Below are 12,281 nucleotides of genomic sequence, written 5' to 3' on the forward strand. Positions count from 1 at the left end.
ATGGCGGACGACGTGCAAAGGGAGCGTATGACTTGTGCCTTCTTTTTGAAACGAAAACACCGTTTTTGCCGAATGACAGTTTCAGGGGGAAGCAAATATTGCGGAGAGCATAGGATTTTTGATGAAGAATCTAAAGTAAGCCTTAATTGATCAAGTTTAAATGTTTGAAGATGTGATGGCTGCCTAAGCTTGTCCTAAATCAGAAGTTATTTCTAATAGTTCCGAAAGGGATGCTAGTTGACCAGGTAAGATTTTCGCACTGTCCCCTTGCCATTTGTTTTCTTTATGCAAGAACTGTAAACATGATAAAGTAAGGGGCTGCTAGAGATTCTTACAGATTATTGCAACTAGCATCCCAGAAATTGGTTGACTTTGCAGTACCACTCGCGTTTACGTTAACCAAAAAACGCGAATAAAACGTGCCAAAAATCGCATGCAATTGCGAATAAAAAAATCGTGCGCGTCAAAAAAATCGCACGTGTGCGCATAAGATTGATACATCTGCCTCATTAGTGCGTATGAGGTAGTCCTTTTGTTTGTCTGTTGTTGGCAGTTTATCGTTTTAAAGAATAGGCTACAGTGTAACAGCACTAAAATACTACTTGACTAGCAAGACAAGCAAACTTGTTTATTTTAATCACGGTTCGAACCGATCTTCCTGATATGCTGTTACCAATGCGACTTTGTCAAATGACTTATCATTTTCCGAAGGAATTCTTTCATCAATATAGCTATTTCTCACTACGTATTAAAAAAATATGCATCAAAACTGCATGGGAATTTGATCAAAATAAATTTATTCTCAGTGTATTATAATTCGGTAGAAAGCTAAGGTGCCTGTTTGTAACCAGTTGTCATGTTCTGAATGCAAACCCACATGCAAATGATTATTTCATAGCTTTTGTCATCGGTGAACATGCTGTTCTTGAAAACTGGTTTGTTCATCTGGCCATTTATACAAAAACTAAGTTTTACTTGCTTATTTCAATGGTGTTGTGTTTCAGTATGGTTACCTGTCATGACTATGTCTTGTGACTCGTATACAAATTTTTATGGGAAGCTGGATTTGTTTCTTGTTTTGATATTTGTCAAATCATTGATTGATGTTCACCAAATTGCTCTTAAAAAGGAAAGGAAAAATTAAATGCAGGATACATGAAGTTCTAGTTTGTTTAAGACTTGCCGGTGCGTGCAATTAGACAAAAAACCAATACAGCAATAATCAAACTCAGGTCAGTCAAAGCGGTAATCCAAGACTTCAATAAAATTGGTGGCTCCTAAAGGAGCCATTTGTTCATTAAGGAAGCTGTTAGTAGCACGAGGCTCTTCCTTTGTGTTGGAGTATAGCAGGAATAACTTTTCAGAGGGGGCTAATGTATTTGTAGCACTTAGCAGCAGTCACAGAGTCCCAGAACCTATGGATGCCTGCAACAAGTTTGTCCTTGTTGTTTGGCTTGACAAGGCAACGCAAAAATGTTTTCAGTTTGAGCCAGAGAAGCTCTATGTTTTTGGTTTTCAGATGAATGTTGGTCTTTGACGTTGTGATTTACTTTAACTTGACCTTTCCTCGATGTAATATGATGCGCTCTGCAATCAGACATCATCATGTGCAATGCAAAATGAAACTGTTGACATTCTAGTGTGTAAACACTGAAGTGAGTGCTGATTGCAATGAAAAAAATAAATCATTATTCACAATCTTAAATTAAGTATATTTCCTTCTGATCCTCATTAACACGTGCAAAAAAATCATAATTTATATACACATCTGACTACCCTGTGTCTGAGCATATGAAATTCGCCTTTGTGGTTAACATATACACAAGTGGTACTATACCTGACACTTATACCAGCATACTCCAGGGTGAAGAGTGTGTTATGAGAGTAGGCTGTCTTACCCTAAAATAGGACAAAATATGACACTATAAACCTGCCAGCGCTTGATATTAGACCTACCAATCCACAGTCCAGCTGTTATCTGCATCTCCTACAGCCTGCAATAACACGTTATAACCCTCTGACTCCTGGATCATTTTCATTGAGCTTTTTTTCTATGTGATTCAAGTCTTAGGAACAAGATGACAAATCCCTTTTTATTTGGTCTCTCCCACAACAGGGTGCTGGACGAAAAAGGATCACTTGTCCTCTGGATAGGAAACAGTAAGAATGATAGATAACTGTAAATTATTCATTAGTCAAGTGATTCCTCTCAATGCTCTAATCAAAGCTAAAACAAAATTCTCTCACATATTGGTTATCACCAGCCCAATTTGAGAACCAATAGGACAGTATATGCATCATGCTTATAATTGGACAGTATAAAAGGACAGTTGAAGGGACAGACCTGCCTGTGCAAGTGGACAGAATGCATCATGTGTGCTGTTGTCTTGAATTTTGCTGAGTTAACTGTATTTTTTTTTATGAAAACTTATAACCAATGTTTAGTTTTTATCTCAAATCTTGTCATAGTTTTGATTAATTGGTAATAGGACCTTGTGTTGTCCAATTCTGTCTGTAATCATACTTGTGATTAACAGATCAAACTCCTCCTTTGTGGTCATCTGATTTTGTCAATCACTCTTATGATTATAAATCAAATTGGACTCCACCTAGTCCTATTATCATTATTGACCCTTTAACTCCCACGAGTGACCAAGACAGAATTTCTCCTTGCAATATCAATACAATATCAAGCAGATAGGTGATGAGAGTAAAGAAAACTATCAATTTGGGGATAACTAGTTGATCCAATACTAAATCCTCTGAACTAACATTATAAGTATTGTATGACAGACAGTAAGGAGAGTTATAAATTTGATCTGGGAGTTAACCCTTTAATAATATGAAACACAATACACTACAAAAACTTTTTGTTCTATACCAAAGGGAAGAGGAAAATATTCAAGTTAGTTTATGAGCTTACCAGCTCATCCCACTAAGGCTGACCATGGTCTAGACAAAACACGTGAAGTGGATAGAAGTCTGGGCAATCTTGTAGATGGATGCTTGATCACTGCAAGTTATGGCTCCGTGTTTTTTCAGGTTTTCCTGACAGTTCACTGGCACTCATTTATTGCCAAAGTCAAGAAATGTACTTTGAGAGAAATTAAACTGTTATCTACAAGGGTTTCAATAACTTTTTCCGCTGTGCCTGGTAAGGAGGGTTAAGGCTAAACACAAACCCAAGGGCTTGTTTGGAAGCTATGAATCACCTGTAAATATGTATAAATTATGACAAATTATAATGATAAAAATTTATTTAAACTTCATCTGTTGATAAATAGTGAGGCTGTTAAAATGCTGAAGAATATCTCTGTAATTTCTTTGCTGCTACATTTACATTACAAATTTTAATATTGGTCGTTCTAATTCATAGCACAGTATTTGAAGACCAGCTTGGAAGTCACCTCAAGAAATGCAATCAAACAAAAAAAACTCAAGTTGTAAGTAAGAAAAATTATGGGTTAACAGAAAATATGCATATTTTTATGACGTACATACATACTGTACTTATTTCCCTACAGGTTTAGAAGGTTTTGAGAGAGAGGCTCACACAACATGTAGAGATGTTCAGTGGAACACAAGCAATGATGGGAAGAGGGGGGGGGGGTTTGAAATAGATTTTTTAAAATTAGTTTTGATCTTTTTTATATCTTCCTGTTTTTGTTGACCTTTTAACCCCTGAGAGCCACTGGCTTCTGATTTCTCTTTAAAGAACCACCTTTGAATCAAGGGTAAAGGTCATGAGAATAACAGGGATGATCATAAATTTAAGAGGCTCCTGATTGACAATAAAATTCTCCTTTTCATTATCATAGGATATGAAGAGAGAACAGTGTGGAGAATTGATAGTGTTGTTTTGGTGTAAAGGGCTAACCCTTTGACCCCTTAGAGTGACTGATTAAGTGAAGGGAGTTTTGAGTAATTTTACACTGTACATGTACCAGCTCTTTGATTTTGTTTTGTGTTTTTTTGTAGGTCTACTACAGTGCTAACATCAACTCTGGTATACCAAACTACAAATTCTCTACAGCAGAAAGGGTACGTTCTTTACAATTCAGATTTTACAATTTGAAGTTTACAGACACTTGTAAGACCACAACATCCCTATTGTGTCAAATCACATATACTAATGTATCTACAGCAAACAGATATTGGAATAGGAAATGACTCTCAAAACTTGGTACCATTTTGTTTTGGCCAGAACTTAGTAAAAAGGCACATTGTCATTTTCCCATAAGGGTTAGACTCATATTTTCCTAAAATTTGAATTCAGGATATGTTTTAGAAGAATGAATGCAACTGGGTTTCAATCTAGGTGTTTTCATGGAGGGTAATTGCTTCCTCAGACAACCTCTTACTTGTGCTGCTGTTGTACAGTGTATTTTACAACTGATGTGGTCTTCCATGCTGAGAGTTTGAGACACATTCAAAAGGGCCAGTTATTTAAACAAAGTTTAGCTTTTGTTTATCAAAACTATGTTCTAAACTACCTTTTATCTGAACATTTATTTTTGTGAACAGTGTTAAGAAGGCTGATCCTAACAGTGGAAGGACATTTACTTTATTAAATCAATCCTTTTATAGAGAATACCTGAGGGCCATTTTTTGCACTACTATGTGGCTGCCAAATATACGCCTAGGACAACAACAGCAACTATTCTGATGCCAGTGAATATTGAAATGGATTGGCTTGATATGGTTTACACATGAAAAACATGATACGCTGCCCCTGACTAAATTCCTTGTTTTCCTCTCTAATCCAAACCATGGTTTGGGTTAGACCTTGTTTGAGTTAGACCTTGTTTGAGTAACCAGCCCATCATCTTTATTTTCCAAATGTCAGGATTATGCATTGTTCTACTACCTTCTCCTTGACTATGGTGAATTTGCCAAATGTAGCAATACTAGAGGGTCAATATTACTGGCAAAAGCTGCCCTCATCCTTTGATATCAAAGATATTTACACTAGTTTATATCTCAGTGGCTTCCAGAGAGCAATAATTCTCTGAACAATCCTGGGTGGCTGATACTAGTTGTTGCCAACTACAAAACAACAGCTTGTTAGGGTTTGTGGGTTTTTTTTTAATCAAAAGAGGTAAGCAGGGCATTAAAAGGGAAAGTAAAACTGCTTTAGGAAATTTTGTGAAATGTTAAGTTTGTGAATTATAGTGTTTCTTCAAAATATTTATACAGAGGGAAGGTTATGCATTAGGTTATAAAAGAAACTGAGTGAAACAAACATTTTTTCTGATTTATCATCAGAAGTCTTACAACCAATGAGGTGACAAGGGTTGCAAAAACTAGGTTAATTGCAGATGGAAGTATTATGGAAAATTTATTTTGTGTTGGAATATTATTCTATTCTAGGCTTCATTGAGTTCTGTTTCTCAAGAGAAAGTTGCATGGTTAATCAACAGAGTTAAAGAATGTTATAAAGGTATTGTGCATAAAACAACTAAGTTTGTTTCTATTTGCATGCATTGAATGCTGCAGATTCAAACTTATGGTACTCTACATATTCATCTTAATTACAGCGAAGCTTTTAGAATCTAAAGAACAAATTACATGTGTTTGGTGGTCTTCAATGACAAGGATTTAAACAATAACAAAATATTGGTTGGCAGGTCTTGAATTTGTGGTTTGTTAATGTTGCTTAAGCTTATTTCCTCCTGAGTTAGATTTATAAAGGTTTTTTTCTAGCACACTTGTCTGGGCTCCAGAAATGGCTGTTTTTGAGCTATGCTTTTCAACAAGTCCTTAAAGCCTACCAATGTCTTAAGAGTTCTCTATGTTTTACCAGAAATAAAAGGCAATTTTGAGTGTTTTTTTTATTTTAATATTCAGCTCACGTTCCTAAAATCCCAGAGGAAGTTCTATTTCATAATGTATTTCAAGAAGAAGTTACAGAAATGGTGGATAATCCTGCTGTTTTAAAACATTTAAAACAACAGGTACTCAAATTCTTTTGTACCGAATCCTGTATCTGATTGTCTTTGTAATCTATGAATATCTTCCCAACTACCTTACCACCTACAATTTAAAACCCTTTTAGGTCATCTTACAAGCTTTCAAAAATAAGAGAACTGTAACACAATAGTAGAAAATGTTTTTAGAGTTTTCCTTTTAGTTGCCAAAGAAAATGAATAGTTATGGTATCCCACGCCCCCCCCCCCTCCCAAAAAAAAAAAAATTAAATGGAAAATAAAAAAATTAATAAATAGAAAATAAAAGTGAACAATCAAACAAGTTTAATTTGTATGACACGTCTTCAATCTTCTCTAATCTAAATTATTTTTCTAAAATTATATTTCTGGTCAGGCTTCTCTTATTGGTCATATGGACAAGCTACATCTTTTAGAACCCAGTACAATATTCTTGGAATTCGGAGCTGGCAGAGGTAAGTTTATGTTTGTTTAGAAGAAGAGGCAGAAAGAGAAGTTATATTCATTTGTTACTTTTCCCAGGCCTGTGAGTGAGTGAGTTGTGTACCGTAGTTTCAAACTGAGCTTAGAAGTGGTTCTGTGAGTCAAATTGACCGTGAGACCTCTGTAAGTGAAAAGAATAGAACAGATTAGTATATACTAATACAGTAGATAACATTGAGGGCGCGCTCTGATTGGCTACTCAAACTCCGAATACATGTATCCTTTGATATTCAATTGCCAGCAAATCGCGCAGAATTTGCACCTGAAAATGATGGAATCAATGAGCTAAAATCAACTTTCTGTGCTGTATTATCTTACTGTTTTGTATATGCAGTGGACGTGGATTGCTCGTAATCTAAGATTTATTAGTTTTGGTGATTCAACATTGTAGGAAAGTTGTCTCATTGGCTTCAGCTTGCTGTGGGTAATGGTGCAAAGGATGTAGACTATCTCCTCATTGACAGAGCAAGTAACAGATATAAGGTAAGTTATCACCTGCAGATGAAAATCAAGCAAAGAAATAATGGTCGTAGGTCAGCTGCAATTTAATCAATTGCAGAAAAGAAGCCTGAAAAAAGTTAGCCTTCGACGGGATTTGAATTACTACTACACCATCGGCAGCCGTTTATGGAAACAGTTGTTAAAATCCCTGGTTTGAATCCTCCAGTCAATCAAAATTTAACAAGACAGGCTCATTTTTTTCTGTTTGTTTCTGTTGATAGCCACACGCTATCATGTTTCTCACTTGACTGTCTGTCTTTCACGGAATAGATGACGAGTAGCGTTGCCAATCCGTTGGAGAATTTGTGTTAGAACGTTTGTAGATCTTTTCTGACGCGGAATATCCTACGTTCCACTTGAATTTCCCGAGAAAATAAGTTCCCAAAATTTCCCATGAAAATAAGTTCGTCTTGCAAAAACTGTACGGCACTGACATCTAATTTTGTTGTTTTATCATCAGTATGATCGCTATCACAGAGGAGAGGATCAGGGACCGTCTTTTAAGCGATTAAACTTGGACATCAAACACCTTGATTTAAGTAAGAATGATATAGTGAAATTTTCAAACTAGTGTCGAAAGTATTATTCGGGATTGCATTGGTTTTTCGTAACTTCGCTGGGTGATTTGTCTCGAAAACTCGCGCCACTGTCGCAACCAATCAGACTTCGCTAAAACCAATTACGACTTGGTCGCTTGGTGCGTTTTCCCGCGCTTAAGTCAGTTGACTTGGTCACTCGCGTTTTCCCGCGCTTAAGTCAGTTGACTTGGTCACTCGCGTCTTCCCGCGCCTAACCTTTTGACCCCTAAGGGTGACTAGTATCCAATTTCTCCTCACAATATCACCCCTGAATCACACATTAAGGTCATGCTAATACAAGAGGTGGTCACTAACTAAAGATTCTCTCGATTGTTAAACTAATTCTCCTTGTCAGCGCCTCAGGAATTGTACAGAGAACAGTATGGAGAATGTGCATACTGGTGTTAGGGTTTAAAGGGTTAAGTCTGTCCGGTCACTCGCGTTTTCCCGCGATTTAGTCAATTGACTTGGTCACTCGCGTTTTCCCGCGCTTTGGTCCGTTGACTTGGTCACTCGCGTTTTCCCGCGCTTTAGTCAGTTGACTTGGTCACTCGCGTTTTCCCGCGCTTTAGTCAGTTGACTTGGTCACTCGCGTTTTCCCGCGCTTTAGTCAGTTGACTTGGTCACTCGCGTTTTCCCAGGCGTAAGTCAGTTTCCTTGTTCTTAACAAGTTAATTTGGTTGTATCAACTTGATAATGTAAATTGGCCTCTGTAAAGAGTTTCAAAGTCGACGTTTCGAGCGTTAGCCCTTCGTCATTGGCCGTGATGTTTGGGTTACCTTTGCTACGATTGGCTATTGTGATTACTTTGGCTTTGGTTCTTCGTCGCTCAATCGAAATGCGCTCTATCATTAAGTTTGGTTGAAAATATGCAGTATTTATCTGGGCTATTTCAATAGATCATTACGTGAATATTATTCTGTTAGCTTTTAATCGGCACTCTGTTAAGTTGTAGTATTCGTACTATGGTTTCGAACGTGTTTAAATCAGTGTGTCAGAAAAGGCGCGAAATAAGCCTTCATTCACAAGCTGGTCGAAGAAGCCGAGGGCCAATCACGAGAGAAAAACGAGGCATTTAGTCAGGGGCCGCGTGTCATGTTTTTCACGTGTAAACCGTATCAAGCCAATCCATTTCAATATTCACTGGCATCGGAATAGTTGCTGTTGTTGTCCTAGAAGTATATTTGGCGGCCACGTAGTAGTTTATTCCGCTAGTTAATCTCTAGTGGAAATATTGAGCATTGTGGTGCACTTGTGAAAATTTTATTACACTGCATCTCATGTTTATCTTCGAGAAGTTTTGTCTAGGAATGCAGGCAGAAGAATTTCTCATCTACATTTTTCTTTTTCCTTTTGTTTCAGGTAAGGTGCCATGTATTCAAAATAGTAAGCAGAAAGTTGTTGCTGTCAGCAAACACCTTTGTGGGGCTGCTACAGGTACGATTTATAGAAACGTAACGTTAATCCTGTTAAGGACTGTGCATTTTGTTAATTTGAGTTTGTATGAAAAGGGTGTATTTTATCGTAATCGATCTTTCTAGAAGTTCTGTGTTCTGATTGACTCTTCGAAACAAACTTGACAACCACCGTATGTTAGGCTATATAATTTTGCCTCTAGGGTGGAGAAGTATGTTTCATCTGTAGGATTCCAATAAAGCCGGTTACCGGCGGTCGATCGCCGCTTAAAAGACCTCTTACCACCGTCTGTTTACCCTTTAACTCCCAGAAGTGATGAGCATGTAACTTCTCCTTGTAATATCCATCCATTATCCAGCAAACACTTTCTGAGATTACCCAAACCGCTCCGCTTTGTTATTGGTCCAGAAACCACGCGCCACCCTCTCAACCAATCAAAATCGCGTTTTCCGCGTTTTCCGCGTTTTGGATAGTTTCTTGTCTTCTTTATGAGTTATTATTGGCTACTGGTGATGTTACATTTTATTCTGATAAGTCTTTGAGATTTCTTTGATTTTTGAATTGTTTAGCGCTCCGTGCTACCAAATATCTGAAATTGGTTGCTCCAGGATTGTAGGCGACGCCAGAATTATTCAGCGACAGTAGACAAACGAATAATGTGATGTACTGTGATATTTTTCTTGGCAGACTTGACTCTCCGTTGCTTAATAGAAACATTAGGTAATACCCAGAAGCAATCAGATCATGACAACAGTACAAAAAACGACGCATATGAGACACGGAGGTTAGTGTGGTGTATTTATATCATTTTTTTTAGCCACCAAAAAACAGTCTATTTGTTGAAACCTTAGGCTCCGTACAGTCCTTATGATTTTAGTTTTTTAAGGCCTTTTTTTTCGCTGAACCGTATTATTTTATAGCTGAGGGAAAGTGGGATGAAAATTTCGAACTGTATGTCGTTGAATGCTGTGTGGTTACATTTTCAGCGACATCGCACTATAAGTTTCTAAAGTGACGTCAGGTGATATCTCAGGGAAAGAAATCTTGATTTCTTATTTGTTCGTTTCAGCACTGAAACTTACCGCGATGGTCACTTCAAATCATAAATAATAACTGAAAGGATTCTTCCTGTCTTAACTTGTAGAGAAGACAAGAGGATAAAACTTGACCCCAACAAACGGCCAGTGAAGGGAGTGATATTGGCCCTGTGTTGTCACCATTGTTGTTCCTGGCCTCAGTATGTTGGCAGACCGTTCCTTCAGAATCTTGGCTTTACTGCAGAAGATTTTCATCTGCTGTGCTGCCTTAGTAGCTGGGCAACATGTGGAATAAGGTTAAGGGAACGTCGAAGGGGAGTTACTGAGCGGACTGTTGACAGCACAGGTGAGGATTGGCCGGCTGTTCTTGTTGTCTTGGCATTAAACTGCTAGAAGTTGCCATATCTTTTTCCATGTGATATGAAAATTTTACGAATTGTACGGAATGTGCAAAAATAAATACTCACAAAAATAGCAAATCCCGAAAATTAAGGAAGCCGTAGAATTTACTACTTCCCTTCAAGTAAAAAGTTCCGTTTGCAGTTTAACCCCTTACCCCCCCCCCCCGAGAAGGCTATTCTCCATACTGTTCTCCATATCCCCCCCTAGAAGGCATATTCTCCATACTGTTCTCCATACCCCCCCCAGAAGGCATATTCTCCATACTGTTCTCCATACCCCCCCCGAAGGCATATTCTCCATACTGTTCTCCATACCCCCCCAGAAGGCATATTCTCCATACTGTTCTCCATACCCCCCCAGAAGGCATATTCTCCATACTGTTCTCCATACCCCCCAGAAGGCATATTCTCCATTACCCCCCGAAGGCATATTCTCCATACTGTTCTCCATACCCCCCCAGAAGGCATATTCTCCATACTGTTCTCCATATCCCCCCAGAAGGCATATTCTCCATACTGTTCTCCATACCCCCCCAGAAGGCATATTCTCCATACTGTTCTCCATACCCCCCCAGAAGGCATATTCTCTATACTGTTCAGCATACCCCCCCAGAAAGCATATTCCCCATACTGTTCTCCATACCCCCCCCAGAAGGTATATTCTCCATACTGTTCTCCATACCCCCCCAGAAGGCATATTCTCTATACTGTTCTCCATACCCGCCCCAGAAGGCATATTCCCCATACTGTTCTCCATACCCCCCCCGAAGGTATATTCTCCATACTGTTCTCCATACCCGCCCCAGAAGGCATATTCCCCATACTGTTCTCCATACCCCCCCCCCCCGAAGGTATATTCTCCATACTGTTCTCCATACCCGCCCCAGAAGGCATATTCCCCATACTGTTCTCCATACCCCCCCAGAAGGCATATTCTCCATACTGTTCTCCATACCCCCCCAGAAGGCATATTCTCCATACTGTTCTCCATATCCCCCCAGAAGGCATATTCTCCATACTGTTCTCCATACCCCCCCAGAAGGCATATTCTCCATACTGTTCTCCATACCCCCCCAGAAGGCATATTCTCTATACTGTTCAGCATACCCCCCCAGAAAGCATATTCCCCATACTGTTCTCCATACCCCCCCCAGAAGGTATATTCTCCATACTGTTCTCCATACCCCCCCAGAAGGCATATTCTCTATACTGTTCTCCATACCCGCCCCAGAAGGCATATTCCCCATACTGTTCTCCATACCCCCCCCCAGAAGGTATATTCTCCATACTGTTCTCCATACCCGCCCCAGAAGGCATATTCCCCATACTGTTCTCCATACCCCCCCCCGAAGGTATATTCTCCATACTGTTCTCCATACCCGCCCCAGAAGGCATATTCCCCATACTGTTCTCCATACCCCCCCCAGAAGGCATATTCTCCATACTGTTCTCCATACCCCCCCAGAAGGTATATTCTCCATACTGTTCTCCATACCCCCCCAGAAGGCATATTCTCCATACTGTTCTCCATACCCCCCCAGAAGGCATATTCTCCATACTGTTCTCCATACGTTTCCTAAGAGGCTGATAAGGAGAATTTGTGTAACAATCAACAGCTGCTTTAGTTGGTGATCATCTCCTCTATTCTCATCACTTTCATGTTTGATTCAGAGGTGATATAGAAGGGAGAAATTAGACGCTAGTCACTCTCAGTGGCGAAAGGGTTAAGCAATAACTCGTATTCTCCGAATTAGTATTCGTTTCACACAGTCAGGAGATATATGATAAATATTTTGATAAATTCGTGAAGTTTGTCTTCTTGTATTGTACTGTGAGTTGTGGATCCCAGGATATCCGTAATGGCTAGAAATGAGGATCCGTAACTTACATTACACATCGAAAAGAAGAGAACGGTATTAT

The 12,281-nt window shown here is 39.0% G+C and overlaps 1 protein-coding gene across 2 annotated transcripts in view; it reads left to right on the plus strand.

Annotated features, from left to right (window-relative positions):
• Positions 1-12,281, plus strand: part of LOC131779303 (tRNA:m(4)X modification enzyme TRM13 homolog) — a 23,457-nt gene continuing 11,176 nt past the window's right edge. For both annotated transcript variants that reach the window (XM_066164977.1, XM_059095838.2), the window contains exons 1-12: positions 1-135; positions 2,117-2,160; positions 3,377-3,443; positions 3,979-4,041; positions 5,371-5,440; positions 5,848-5,954; positions 6,322-6,400; positions 6,820-6,911; positions 7,390-7,468; positions 8,870-8,944; positions 9,611-9,707; positions 10,068-10,306. In XM_066164977.1, the coding sequence (XP_066021074.1) occupies positions 1-135; positions 2,117-2,160; positions 3,377-3,443; positions 3,979-4,041; positions 5,371-5,440; positions 5,848-5,954; positions 6,322-6,400; positions 6,820-6,911; positions 7,390-7,468; positions 8,870-8,944; positions 9,611-9,707; positions 10,068-10,306 (1,147 nt within the window). The remainder of the gene's footprint in view (positions 136-2,116; positions 2,161-3,376; positions 3,444-3,978; positions 4,042-5,370; positions 5,441-5,847; positions 5,955-6,321; positions 6,401-6,819; positions 6,912-7,389; positions 7,469-8,869; positions 8,945-9,610; positions 9,708-10,067; positions 10,307-12,281) is intronic.

This window comes from Pocillopora verrucosa, chromosome 4 (genome assembly GCF_036669915.1).
Source record: "Pocillopora verrucosa isolate sample1 chromosome 4, ASM3666991v2, whole genome shotgun sequence".
Classification (NCBI taxonomy): Eukaryota; Metazoa; Cnidaria; class Anthozoa; order Scleractinia; family Pocilloporidae; genus Pocillopora; species Pocillopora verrucosa.